Source organism: Colobus angolensis, unplaced genomic scaffold (genome assembly GCF_000951035.1).
Source record: "Colobus angolensis palliatus isolate OR3802 unplaced genomic scaffold, Cang.pa_1.0 Scaffold15, whole genome shotgun sequence".
Classification (NCBI taxonomy): Eukaryota; Metazoa; Chordata; class Mammalia; order Primates; family Cercopithecidae; genus Colobus; species Colobus angolensis.
This window is the reverse complement of record NW_012114599.1, coordinates 9,638,310-9,653,121: the sequence shown is the minus strand read 5'-3', so window position 1 is coordinate 9,653,121 and position 14,812 is coordinate 9,638,310. Positions and strand designations below refer to the sequence as shown.

The 14,812-nt window shown below is 39.7% G+C and overlaps 1 protein-coding gene across 1 annotated transcript in view; it reads right to left on the bottom strand.

The window, feature by feature from the left end:
• Window positions 1-6,138, bottom strand: part of THUMPD2 (THUMP domain containing 2) — a 41,300-nt gene extending 35,162 nt beyond the window's left edge. Inside the window, exon 1 of the mRNA XM_011935928.1 lies at window positions 5,982-6,138. Coding sequence (XP_011791318.1) covers window positions 5,982-6,107 — 126 coding nt within the window. The 5' untranslated portion in view covers window positions 6,108-6,138. The remainder of the gene's footprint in view (window positions 1-5,981) is intronic.
• Between the last annotated feature and the right edge of the window lie 8,674 nt (window positions 6,139-14,812).

Here is a 14,812-nt window from a genome sequence, read left to right as displayed (position 1 = left end):
ATAGTGAAGTAACCAAAACCAGAACTTCTGGTTTCTAGAATTTACTTCTTTCTTATTACATAGGTGACATTTCCCCAAAACTAAAGTATATACTTCAAAATGCTTAGAAACTTGAAAACAAAGTTTTAAAAAGTAAATTATCAAAAATTCATAAGTTAGCTGACATAAGAATACAGTTGATACTAAAGCCATCACAGAACAATTTAACTGATGAAATACTTTGCCAAGATTCTGGGGGAACAGAACTAAATATTTTACAGAAAATGTACGGTTTTAAGTTTCAAATTCTGTAAACAAGTAAAATGATGCAAAGATCTAGACCAGTGACTTTAACCTAGGTAGCCAGTGATCTAGGTGTTATAGTTACTTAATTGTACGAAGATCTTCTTTTCTTATTCAAATATCAAGGGAAGCATTTTATCTGATGAGCTTTCTCTAACATATGTATATATATATAATATATTTATATTTTAAAAATGTATATTTACATTTAAATATATATATATTTCCCCCCGAGGCCAGTGGTTTCCAAAAAGAACATGACTATTAAGTTAATTAAGAGGACCCAAAAAGTTTATTTAGAACATCAGATCATAAGAATAGTATATGTTAGTGCAGTAAAATGCCAAATACATTCTTGAAACCCAAAACTGCAACATTATTCTAAGAATTATACATTCTCAAAACCAAAAGCAGCAACATTATTCTACGAATTATCATAAGGCCTACATTTCTTTTAGAATAAGCATGTTATCAGAAGTACAGCAGGTCCTTGAGTAACACTGTTTTGTTCAACATTGTTTCATCATGATATTGATAAGAAAAAATACCAACTCCCAGCCAGGGCTACTGTACAGGTGAACCATGTCTGCATGGGTTTTCCCTGAGTACCCCAGTTTCCTCTGACATCCCAGAGTGCGCCTATTAGGTCACTGGTATGTTTACATGGTCCCAGTGCAAGTAAATGTGGGTGCGTGTGAATGCACCGGGCAATGGGATGGCATCCTATGCAGGGCTGGTTCCCACCTTGTGCCCTGAGCTGCCAGGATAGGCTCTGGCCAGTGACAACCATGGAATAACTGAACTGGAATAGATGGATAAATAATTATCCTACTTCTTTTTATCAATCTTTCTTAAATGTATGTATAACTTATTTCAATGTTTAATATTAGAAGAGTTATTTCAGCATTTACTATTAGAAGTGTTCTAAATAACCCCTTTACTTAGAAGTTTGTGAAATTTTTGTGACCAGAAATATACTGTAGGAACTCTTGTTTATTTCAATTAGCCTATGGTAAAAAATGATTTAATTACACATCCTTTTGCTTGAAGTCACAGTTTCCAGGAACCTACTGATGACATTAAAAGAAGACTTACTGTAGTTTAATAAATTGTAAAATAGTAGTAACTGTGAGAATCAAATAATCCTATCTGTGAATGCACTTAAACAGTTCACTCTTTGTGAAGATAGGTATTATATCTTAAAACAGTAGGGAGAATTAATTTTGGTGCTTATGGTTTCAAGAACTGCTGAAGCTACTAATTCTCTTTTTCTTTAGTTTCTTTCTTGTAACTATTCATATTTAATTACAACACTCAGGGAGAAATAAGGCATTTGGAATATTTCGTTCTCATGTTTCTCACCTGAAAATTTATTTATATATACGATCTGTTTTTTTCTATCTAGAATTAAATCATAACCAAGTGTCTAAAAACACCTGGTTTTATGTATAACACTTCTGAAGATGAAATAACAGCCTTTATTAAGTAATAACAGCTCTATTTTCTACTAGATTATCTAAGCATTATTTTTCCTGTCTTTTAAAATTCATGGATTCAAATTTAACACCAAGATTAAAAGTTTAAATCTAGGGTGAATGTGGTAGCTCACGCCTATAATTCCAGTGCTTTGGGAGGCCCAAGTGGGAGGACTGCTTGAGCCCAGGAGTTTGAGACCAGTCTGGACAATACAGTGAGACCCTGTCTGTACAAAAAGTAAATGAGTTGGGCATGGTGGCACGTGCTTGTAGTCCAAGAGGCTACTTGGAAGGGTAAGGTGGGAGGATTGCCTGAGCCGGGGAAATCAAGGTTGCAGTGATCTGTGATCATGCCACTGTTCTCTAGCCTGAGTGACAGAGCCTGATCCTGTGACAATTTTTTTTAAAAAGTTTAAATCTATGCAAAAACATATCATGATACAGGGAGGTACCAAAGGTCTCCTAATTCTACAGAGGCCAGTTTCAGAACTAATTTGAAAGTGCTAAGTGATGAGTTAATGTGGTGTTGAGTTTGTTTCGGTTTATTTTAGAAGAAGGAATTCAAAAATATGTTTCACTTAATTTGTAAAAAGGACATTCAGCTGGGCATGGTGGCTAATGCCTGTAATCCCAGCACTTTGGGAGGCCAAGGTGGGCGGATCACTTGAAGTCAGGAGTTCAAGACCAGCCTGGACAATATGTTTAGGAGAAACCCTGTCTCTACTAAAGATACAAAAATTAGCTAGGCACCTGTAATCCCAGCTACTTGGGAGGCTGAGGCAGGAGAACTGCTTGAATCTGGGAGGTGGAGGTTGCAGTGAGCCAAGATCACGCCACTGTACTCCAGCCTGGGCGACAGAGTAAGACTCCGTCAAAAAAAAAAAAAAAAAAAGGCATTCAATTTAAAGCGAATGCAGAGAATCTTTAAGGCAATCTTATGCAATTATTCCATTAAATGAAAATAACTATGAAATAACTTGACTTTCTGCTTAACTCGACCCCACTACCCTCGACTGTGATGACACCATTAAAAAACAAAAATTTACGTGGCCTAATCAGGACCTGTGCTAATAGCGTTTGATATGTGAGTTTACAAAGACCAATGAATCAACTGACAGGACTTTTCTGGTGAACTGACATTAGAGACATCTCTACAACATTCAATTTTATCTTAAAATAACTGTTCCTACTATTAGTCTTACAATAAATAGCAGTACTTAATACATTAAACATCATTATAAAGTAAAGCTTAATTTTTCTCAATATATTAATTTCTTCAAAGTAGTCTAAGTGATACGTGTTTGTAGATACGTAAATTAAATATTCAACATCATCCAGGGACTTAGGAAGAAATTTGCCATACAATCAGAGGGGAGAAAAAAACATCAAACCTGAATCTGACCAAGTTCTAGATACAACTTACACGATTTCAACTTGTAGGAAATACAGAGGATAGAGGAACATGTTCAACTACACCATGGAGACTCAGCATACTATTTTTTTTCTTTTTTTTTTGAGATGGAGTCTTGCTCTGTCACCCAGGCTGGAGTGCAGTGGCGTGATCTTGGCTCACTGCAACCTCCGCCTCCAAGGTTCAAGCAATTCTCCTGCCTCAGCCTCTTGAATAGCCTGGACTACAGGTGTGCACCACCACATCTGGCTAACTTTTTGTATTTTTAGAAGAGACAGGGTTTCACCATGTTGGCCAGGCTGGTCTTGAACTCCTGACCTCAGGTAATCCGCCCACTTTGGCCTCCCAAAGTGCTGGGATTACAGGCATGCGTCACCGCACCAGGCTAGATTTAGCATACTATTTTGTTTACTTTTGTATATTTCTGAAATTCTCCATGATAGAAAGCTAAAAAGAATACACAGCAAATTTTCCACTGCAAGTTGTGTGTTGGAGTTACCTGGGAGGGCAGCATGTTTTCATGTTAAAATGGTAGCACCTGGGCTTACCAGCGGTCCTGCTAAAAGAAAACCTTTTGGGGCTGGCACCCAGAAATACTCATTTTCAACTAGCTTCCCCAGTGATTCTTATGTTCACCAAAATTGGAAAAACACTGATTAAAATGAAGTGATTACTTTCTTAAACAATCATTCTTGAATTAATCTGTTTTGTAAATTTAGATTTTAGAATATTCATTTCCTTGACGTGATCCAAAGTTTCTAACACTCTCTTGTCACTAAAAGAATGTTTTAAGTATTACTATACAACTCATTGTATGGGAACTAAAATTTATTGAGCACCAACTATTTGCTAGGCACCATGCTACCTGTGCTATTTGTGTTTCAGTGATTGCATTAATCCTTTAAAGTAGCTATCATCTCTATTTTACATCCAAGACAATTGAGGCTCAGAAATTTGAGTAATTTGCCCAAAGTTACATATCTACTACAGAAATATATAAGATCTGCACACAGGTCTTTTGATTCTAAAGCCCATACATACTCTACCATGGTGTTACAGAAATAAACTACATCCAATGTTCCAGGGCAGATTCCCACGGTAATTTAGCCTAGTGGTAAAGCACACAGGCTTTAAAACTAGAAAGGCTCAGATGCAAGTCCCAATGTTCTCTTTTTTTGTAAAATATGGAGGTAAAAGTCTATCACATAGGAGTCTTTTGAGGATTAAATCATAACATGCACATAACTTGTCTAACATTTTAAGTGCTTAATAAATGTTAGTTTTCATTACTGTTATTTCAGGATTGCCTTAACTTTGAGAGTTCACTTTGTATCAGAGCAACTGAGGTGGAATTTCAGAGATTATTTGTTCAGATCCCATTTCCAGACCTATCTATCCTTCAAACATACAAGAGCAGAATATGGAAATTCCCAAGTCTACTGTCATTCAATTACTCTCACTGTCAAAAAGTTTTCCCTATATTTAATTGAATTTTCTTCCTGGTAATAAAGTTTTCCCAATTTCATTTGTCTTTAGAGAAGATGGAGAACAAGCAGAGAGTCTTTCCTTTTTCTAATAAACCTACATATTCAATTGGGCCAAGCCATCTCTCTTTCACACCAAGCACTCTAAGTTAGCATTTGAAAAAACAAGCCAGTGCAGCCCTATGTCATGGGCCTGGTTTGAACATGATTATATATACTCATTCTTGATTTCCCAGCTCAGGTTTGAATCCCATCTTTGCGATTTTCTAGTTGCGTGATTTGAATAAATTATTGGACTTACCTGTGCTTCATTTTTCTCAGCTGTTAAATGTGGAACACCTACCTTATAGGGCTGTTGTGAAAAGTACGCAAATAAATAAATGTAGGGTAAAGATCTAAGAACACATGCCTGACACATATTAAATGTTCAGTAAATGTCAGTAGTTACTATATATTGTTGCTTTTTTAGATTAGCTACATTCGATACTCTATTAAATTCTGTGACCCAAAACACAGGTGGCAGGCAGTCTAATAAAACTGACATAATTCTTCATGACTCCAACTCTTCACTGCAGAAACTCCTTTTGTGGGCTTCCCCCACTGTAGGAGCTGCCAGGGTGGAGGGGTTCATTTCATTTAGCAAGCTCTCCTTTTTCAAGAGCACATCACTCACACTGCCCCACAGAGCCCATCAAGATACCTTTTCTATTATACCTTCATCCTCTACTTTCAAGAAACCAGTTTTCAACGTTCTAAAACCTAAATTACTACACATTAACAAATGTGTTCATTTCATGGAAATCAACAACAGATAACCATGAGGTCCGCAAGAGTATATTATTTTTCTGGCTGCTATTTACTGCCTGTTTAAAGTGTACTTTGCATACGCTATATCATTTAATCCTCACAACAATCCTATGAAGTAGAATACGATCAGTCAAGAAACTAACAAAAAGTCAGGTAACTGAACTTGGAGATCATCTTCGCATTTCAAGAACGAAGGGTTCTAACTCTGACAGGCCAGATTCTAATTACAGGCACTACTAAGTACTTTAAAGAACGCAGGAAATAACTTGCCTCAACATCTCTTAAAAATTTGAGCCCTGAGAAATGAGGAACTGGATTTGCTATGCAAGGAAAGAAAGGAATGGTGGCTTCCCTCGGCCGTAGCGGAAGCGCCTGCCAGTCAACCTCGGGGGGCGGCGACCGTCGCGTGGAACAGAGAAGGGCGCCGGCGTCGCTTTCCCGCGTCCACGACTGGCCTCGGGTGGGCAACGGGGCAGGGACAGGTCCGCCCACCTTCCCAGGCGCGCAGCTAGGCCGACTCACCTCCGTGGCCGCCAGCCGCGCCCGCACCTCACGCATCAGGAACGGCTCCAGGCCGCGACCCGCGGTGCAGAAGAATCTGGCGCCGGCCCCAGTTCCCGACCCCGGCTCTCCATGCGCCTCCAACATGGCGGCTGGGGCGCGCCCCCGCGGCTTCAGGTCACGTGGCCTCGGGCGCGCGCGGCTCGCTCCCGGAGGCGGCGCGCAGGGGCGGGTGGTGCCAAAGGCGAGGCGGGGAGGGAGAGCCCGGGAGGGTCGTATCAGCCCGCCGTGGCCCCTATGGGTCTTCCTGGTTGACCATATGTCCCCTCCTTCATTAGGCGCACCGGAATGGGTTAGAATCACAGGTAGAAGGGCTAGAATTGATAATTCAGTCCTGTTGCCTTATTTTGTAGATTGAGGAAATTAATGCCCAGAGAGGTCAAGAGACAGCAAGTTAGCAGCACAGCTGAGGCTGGAGCCTAGATTTCTCCCTATGTAACATAATGCCTTTTTCTCCGTTCCTCCCAACTCCGTCCTCTTCCTGTCCTTCATTCCTTTCTTCTACTCTTCTCATAGAAGGAGCCCTGGTCTGTTTTCACAAAGAATTGGACCAAACCTATGAATCTCCAGGACGGAGAGCAGAAGTTCCTGTTCTCTAACAAATGTCTGCGTTCTGAAACAGCTCATTTCTTGCACTGCTTATTAACCATCCGACCATAGATGAATGAATGTGCCATCCTAACAGTATTTGAGGGCCTTTTTCTAAACTCTGAATTTTAAAATGAAAATGAAAATATTACTTGGGAAGCATAGACAGAATCCATGTTACAAGATAAACAGCGTGAAATTAGCTCCGTAGCTGTGCATTGAGTCAGTTATACAGAAATGATAAATGCATGTCTGTCTGTGACAAGGGGCTCTCTTGTGCTTCAGAATGGGATGCTAAGGTGAAGAACTGATACTCCCTCACCTCCCGGGACACTCCCAGCCCCCCGCACCCACCCCCAGCTCATGCTCTACTGGGCCCTACAGTAAAAATTCTTCATGGAGTCACATCACATGAGCTTTTCCAAGTTTCAATCCTAAGACTTCTCAGACGCTTCTTTTTAGTTTTCATTTTTTGAGACAGGTCTCCCTCTGTCGCCGAAGCTGTAGTGCAGTGACGTGATCTTGGCTCACTGCAACCTCCACCTCCTGAACTCAAGCGATCCTCCCACCTCAGCCTCACCAGTAGGTGGGACCACAGGCGAGCCCCACCACACCAGGCTAATTTTTGTATTTTTTGTAGAGACGGGGTTTCACCATGTTGGCCAGGCTGGTCTCGAACTCCTGAGCTTAAGCGATCCGCCTGCCTGGGCCTCCCAAAGTGCTGGGATTACAAGCACCTGGCCCTCATACACTACCATTTTGATGAATTCTTTTCTTGCCTTCAGACGTATGTTCTCCTTTTCTGGGCTACTGCCATAGCTCATTCCAACTTCTGTATACTTTGGGGTTCTGTCAAGTCTATCTGGGGAGGACAGGAACCCTGTTTAGTTCTCTCTACATTCTGTGCCCAAGATGTTAAGTATGCAGATAGGATGCATTCCATTCAGTTCAACAAATACCGAACACCTACTCTCTGCCGGTTACCACCCTGTCTTGAGGATTCAAAGATGGGTAAGCAAGGGTTTGGACTTCAAGGGCTTAGAGGATGGTGAAGTTGAATGACTTACTGAGGACATACCCAGGAAGATATCACGGCACCGACAAAGAGGAGGCAGAGAGGGCTTCCTGGACAAAATCGCTCTTGAGTCCAGCATTGAAGGATGTGTAAGAGGGAGAAGCGGCAGATGAAAATGTCTGAGACAGTGTGTGGGAGGTGGCGAACAGGAAGGCCATGATAGAGGTTAGGTGTTATTAGAGCATAAAGTATGAGTGGAGTTGATAGAGATGTGGTAGAGCCGTGAGTGGGGGCCCAGTTATGTCAGTACAAGCAAAGGCAGCTGAAAAAATAAAATGACCTATTCAGCCCAGCACCGACCAGCAGTGTGCTCACCTGGGTGAAACCACAGCTGAGCTGAGGCTGCAGTCTTGCAGAGCCAATCAATCTTCCCCCTTACATTCTGCTCTTTCTTCTGATGACTTTTCCCCTCCAGGAGCCTTTGGTTAGCAAGGTCAGGGGCTACTCTTGTTTCAGATGTGAGGGTCATATGCATTTGTTCCTTTTGAACTGTGCTGCAGCACGTCAGCTGTACCAATGCGCTTCACAAAATGCTTGCAATGTGATGGAATAGGGGGAGTTCTGCCTCTTTAGGAAGAAATTAATTCACTTTCTGCTAAGAGAGTTGCCTGGAATTCTCTCCCCCATTACTCAGATACTCTTTTCTCCATTATCTCTTATCATTTAAAAAAGTATCTTCTGAAAACTATGGATCCCTGTAGACAAATTTAGCATATCCAGCTGCAATTTGCTGTTTGAATATTACATATTTCAACATGTAGGAAACTGGAAGTTGGCAGGAACAGTTTTAGAATGGACAGACTTTTAAGTGGAGGTGTTTTAAGAATTTAGGACAAGACTATTTGCTTTGAGATAGCTCCCTATTTTGGTGCCATTGACAATTCTTAGTTCTTAAAGGTGTATGATGTATATTCTTATATATTAAAATGAAAGTGCTATAGATTGTGAAATCCTTGAGGGTGAGATGACTTCATCTGGGCATCTGTAGCGAGAACACTGGCTTGCCAGTGGTGGCCTCTCAAATGTATGCCAATAAAAAGTAACTAAATGGAAGGGCAACTAAGGAGGTCCCTCTCAGGAGAATTGCTGTAACTGCCCTATCAGCAGGGGCCTTTGCAAGCAGGATACCAGAATAAAGGCAAGGTAGTGAGGCCAATGAAGTAGAGAAGTGAGGGCATGAAGGGGATAGGAGGACCCCCAAAATAAACTTCTTCAAAACTTTGCTTGCTACTTCCTCTCTTCCTCATTATCTTCTCTTCCTCCCTCTACACTTTATAAATAATGTTTCTTATCCAGAAATACTCCTCAGAATTACCTGAGAAGTCATCAGTGTCAAGCTTGCCACCTCACTCTCCTGTATTCTGGTACAGTTGAGTAGGGTTGGTGACAAGCCTTGGCGTCTTCTCTCCATGAGATAAAGAACTGTTGCTAGATGCCAAGCAATTCAAGTGCTGACTTCTTCAAAATGCCCACTACTTCCCTTCTCCCAGGCCATTGCTTACACGGTTCCCTTTGGCTAGAGCGCTCTTCTCTTCCTTTATTTTTCTTTGAGGATAGGCTAGAATGCCACATTTTCTATGGTGCGCTTTCCTGCCTTTCTTGTACGCTTTTGCTTATGCAATATTTTATACTTTTATCATTTGTTTATTCATTCATAAATGCTTGTTGAGTTTGTGGCAAATGTGCCAGTTAAATGTTCCAGCCTTTGAGAAACTTTCAAATCAATGGGAGGTAATGGTGACAGGGCTGAATTGCTGAGGGGGCACATAAAGGATGACAATACAGTGTCGTATATGGGAATAAAAGGAAAGCAACTGGGCCCAGCAATGGTAGCCACTTAGTGAAGTTGAATAAACCAGCTTATTCTGAAGCTGAGTAAGCCTTTGTCATATTTTTGGTTTCTTATCTTCCTTTGAACACCATATTAGTCTATTCTTGTACTGCTATAAAGAAATGCCTGAGACTGGGTACTTTATAAAGAAAAGAAGTTTAATTGGCCCAATGTTCTGCAGGCTCAACAGGAAGTATGGCTGGGGAGGCCTCAGGAAACTTACATTCATGGGGACAGAGGAAGCAGGCTTCTCTTAGATGGCTGGAGCAGGAGGAAGAGACAGGATAGGGAAGTGCTCCACACTTTTAAATAACCAGATCTCGTGAGATCTCACTCACTGTCATGAGAACAGCAAGGGGGAACTCCGCCCCCATGATCCAATCACCTCCCACCAGGCCCCTCCTCCAACATTAGGGATTATAATTCGACATGAGATTTGGGTGGGGACACAAATCCAAACCATGTCTCTGCCAAGTCTGGGGCATCATCCTTCTGATGAGCCCCACCCAATTCCTGCTGGTGGAGCCTCTTTGCTAACCAGGGCATAGTCATGTGATCTAGACATTACCAATCAACCTCCTATGACTCAGAAATGAGCCATGTAGGGGAAAATGCTCTTTCCACAATTCATTTTACTTCCCTGGGGATACTGTTGGGGTGTCTGACCTTCAGGAACAGCCTCATGAATAGCATTGAGTTCCCGAGGCAGAAGAGGAACTGCTGGGGTGGTGTTAGTAGGGGCAGCAGTTAGTTTTCTGGTCAGGCCAGTTTCTGAAAGCTTAGCTTCCAGATTGGTTTTCCAGACTGCCCAACAAATGAGTCACAGACACACACGCATGCACGCACGCACACACACATGCTTTACTTTGCTTAATCAGTTAAAGTTAGCATCCATTTCTTGCAACAAGGAATCTTGATTGATACAGGCACCCTCTCTTCCTAGGCAGGAGCAGCTAACTTGGTTTGCTTCTCTCCCTGTGATTTGTATTAGCCTAGTCTCTTCCGCCATTCATTTGTGAGCATTGCACTGTGGCGGTATGATGAACTCCTGCCACGCAGCCCCACGGAGTAACTTGGAAAGAGTAGGATTTTATATATTTTATGGAATTCCATTGTATTATGGCATTGTGGTAAAACCACAGATACAGACACACGAATCTGTCAGACAGACACATTCCAACCAAATCAGTATCGATTGTGAAAAAGAGAATCTACATATTTTCATGGCAAATGCAAACCATTTAGGAAAAAACTATTGGTCACATACTGATCCTTTAAACCACTTACGTACACAAAATAATCATCTTGAATGGTGCTTCTTTGAACATACAATCAAAAAGGAGAAAATTCAGCAGAACATTGCATGGTATGTGTAAATACTGTCCTTAAAACAGTATTTGCTAATTAGTGTTTACAGCACTAGTTTTAATGTAGAATCAAAATTCAAAAGATACAATCTTTACGCTCTGATCTAGAGAGATAATTCTTTTTTTATATGTTATCTTTGGTTCAGATCTATAGTGCATGAAATTACTTTGATATACAAATACAGTTGACTATTTCCAATGTCTTTTCTGAAAAGTGTGGCATGTATTTAATGCATATTTCAAGACATGAGGCTGTTTGATGTGATTTTGTTTAAATATATTTTGAGCTCATAAAACTCAAAATATAGACCTTATGATGCCCCAGTTGGAAGACAGTGTGGACATTATTTCTTGGATATATATGTTGAATGAATGAATGACTAAATCTGCAATTTTCTTCAATTTACTTGAATCAGCTATAGTGACTAAATAAAGCCATTTTCTTTTTGCAGTTATGTTCACCTCCCTCAGACTATTGTTTTAATATTCCTTTTCTCTTGCTGCATTTATGATAATATTGACTATGAATTATTTTCCTTAGAGGTTTGCTATTACCTAACTTTTTCTATTTCTTAGTGCAAAGAATGCCCCAGAAATGTCCAACACTAGCTAGGATACCTATGTTTTGATATTTATCCTTTTCATTTTCCTCTGTGTCTTATTCCATTTTAGTAGATGGTCATTTATTTTGTGTGTTTTGTTAGTAGTAATTGAAAAAAGTAATTACCTCAAAACTCAAACAGATGTGATCTGCAAATAAAAACAACCAAGGGTTAGCTTTTATTTTCTCAAAAACACAAATAGAGCACCTTACTTTATTATGAACGTTATTTGGCAGAATAGAATCTGAAGAGTTTATTAGAACATTGGTTTTATTCAGTCAACATTGCTAATGTCATTGACATGAAGGGAAAGTAGACTATGGAACAAGCAGACTTACTTATTACATATTTGTTTGTTATTTTTTCTTTTTGTTGAAGAGTGATAATTACTTGCTGCCCATGGATATCTTGCACTATTTTGAAAAATGGATTTTAGCACCATTGAAAAAGTGTTCTCTTTCATATCCACACATAATCAGGCTTATCCTCTAATGATTTTCTTTTAAAAAGTCTGAAATCTAATAATTAAAAATTACTATTTATATTCATATTTAATGTTACAATTTTTGTGATGAATATGAACTACTTGGCTAAACAGAAAAATAATATAGATACAAAAAAAGCATACAACCTGAAGCACTGACTTAGGCAATCATTTCGTTCTCTCATAAAACATCTTTGAAATAAGACATAATGCCTGAAATTATTTGATGCCAGTTGAGCTTTCAGATCACAGACAGGTAATAATATTTGCACCTTCAATCACTATGTATGGCTTTGGTGCTGCTCTGTCTCTCTGATAAATTTAGATGATATGGAACTTCTGTCTCATAAACTTCGAAATCGAAACGTAGCCAGGTTCAGAAAAATAATTTTAATATCTGGTCCTGGAATTCATCTTAGGTACAAAATAGTCTGTTTAAGAAATTTTTTTGATGGAGTTTAGTGAGGCTCTGAAGTCATAAACAGAGAAATGTAGAGATAATTAAACTGTTCTGCATAAGAAGTCAAAAAGAGGTAGGAAATACCCTACCTGGGAGAAAGATCAGATAATGGGGAACATGCGGAACAGCATTGTGCAAAGCTGATACCAGTGAGGATGAGCTGGCAGTAGGAGATTCCCTGTGGGGTGTTGGCTGAGAACTTCTAAGAAGGATGTTCAGTGCTCAAATTTGTTTCTGGCACTGCCAGGTTAAACCATCTTTAGTGATCCAGACTTTCAGTAAAATAAACAAACAAAACACAGCCATTTGCCTCAAATAGTAGGAGTGAAAGTACCAGGGTGATGCACTCGAAGTAAGGTGCTGTGATGAGGAAAAGGAGTTGCATCCTCCACATGGGTTGTGGAGGTCTTTCAATGCAGTACATTCAGCAGAAGCAGGAAGTCAGTGTACAGGCTGGTAAGGGGCACTTAGGCACGTGGTCTGTCATCAGGGAATGCACAGAGAGGGGTGCTGGGTCATCATTGCCATAGGATGGGGGTGCAAGCCAATTTCAAATCAAGATAATCCAGCTGAATCCGAGTTTGGCTGAATTTATTCCTCACGGACAATAGATTTTCTATAAATCTATTTTCTAATAAATCTATTTATCTTAGCATAACTTTTTTACTTTATCAACTTTTTAAATTTGTCTTACTTTTCAACCCTTTCGCGATAACACTGAGCTTGAACACAAACACATTATACAGCTATACAAAAATATTTTATTTATATCATTGTATCCTTATAATCTATAAGTTTTTTCCATTTTTTAAATTATTTATTCATTTATTAGATAAATCTAATGCTTAAGTGCTTACTACTTATTGTTGATAGGTGTGGACAATGCAATCTTGGGCCAACTCGGGGCAGATTAATTATAATCAGGGATTGGGCCTTATATTCTCAATTTTATATTTTATAATTTCCTATAGGTTTTCTAGCACTTTGGGAGGCCAAGGCAGGTGGATCACGTGAGGTCAGGAGTTTGAGACTAGCCTGGCCAACATGGTGAAACCTCATCTCTACTAAAAATATAAAAATTAGTGGGGCGTGGTAGTGCATGCCTGTAATCCCAGCTACTAGTGAGGCTGAAACAGGAGAATTGCTTGAACCCGGGAGGTGGAGGTTACAGTGAGCCGAGAGCTCTCCATTGCACTCCAGCCTGGGCAACAGACCGAGACTTCATCTAAAAAAAAAAAAAAAAAGTACTAACTTTGTACCAGCACATTGATTCATCATGTTAATCAGAATTGATTGAATCTGTTACCTGGACACTGTACGTAGATTGCATCGAATGATGTATTGGCTGTCTATATTAGATGCTGATGATAGTGTAGATTTTCCAGAGTTTTTGGGCTGGGCACACATACTCTAAGTTGGCAGCTTTCTTTTTAACAGTGGTGGTGAGCTTCTTTAAATAACGACTTCCTAAAGTTGTGAAAGAGTGTGTGGATGGGGAGGAGAGAAGTGCTGTTACAAAACCCCAAAGCTTCTTGTCTGTGGGCTGAGCACACCCGCTACAGTTTTGGAAAGATGGATTTCCTGGAAGACGACTTTGGTACTGAGCATTATCTAGTAAATAGAGTTCTAAGACACAGAAGTCTATAACAAATATTGGAAATTATTGTTAATCCAAACAATCTCAGATATATTTGACATCCGTATGTTTTAAATGTATAGCCCAGTTATGTCAAGCAGAGTCATGTACTGCATAAAGACATTTTGGTCAACGATCAACTGCATATATGATGGTGGTACTGTGAGATCATTATGGAGCTGAAAAATCCCTATTGCCTAATGACATCATAGCTGTCATAACTTCATAGCACAACATGTTGCTCATATGTTTGTTACAACATGTTGCAAACATGAGTAACGTGTTGTGCTATGATATTATGATGCAGGTATAAACAAATCTACACAGACTGCATTGTCAGTCATAAAGAAGTATAGCCCATACAATTATGTAGAGTGCATAATATTTGATAATGATAATAAATGACTATGTTACTGGTTTATGTATTTATTATGCTGTATTTTTAAATCATTATTTTAGACTATACTGCTTCTACTTATAAAGAAAAAGTTAACTGTAAAATAGCCTCAGATGGGTCCTTTAGCAGGTGTTCTAGAAGAAGAGATTATCATAGAAGATGACTGCTCCATGTGTGTTATTGCCCCTGAAGACCTCCCAGTAGGATGAGGAAAGGAGATGAAAGACAGTGATGTTGATAATCCTGACTCTGTGTAGGTCTAGGCTGATGTGTGTGATTGTGTCTTAGATTTTAACAAAAAAGTTTAAAAACTAAAATAAATAATTTAAAAAATGGAAAAAACTTATAGATT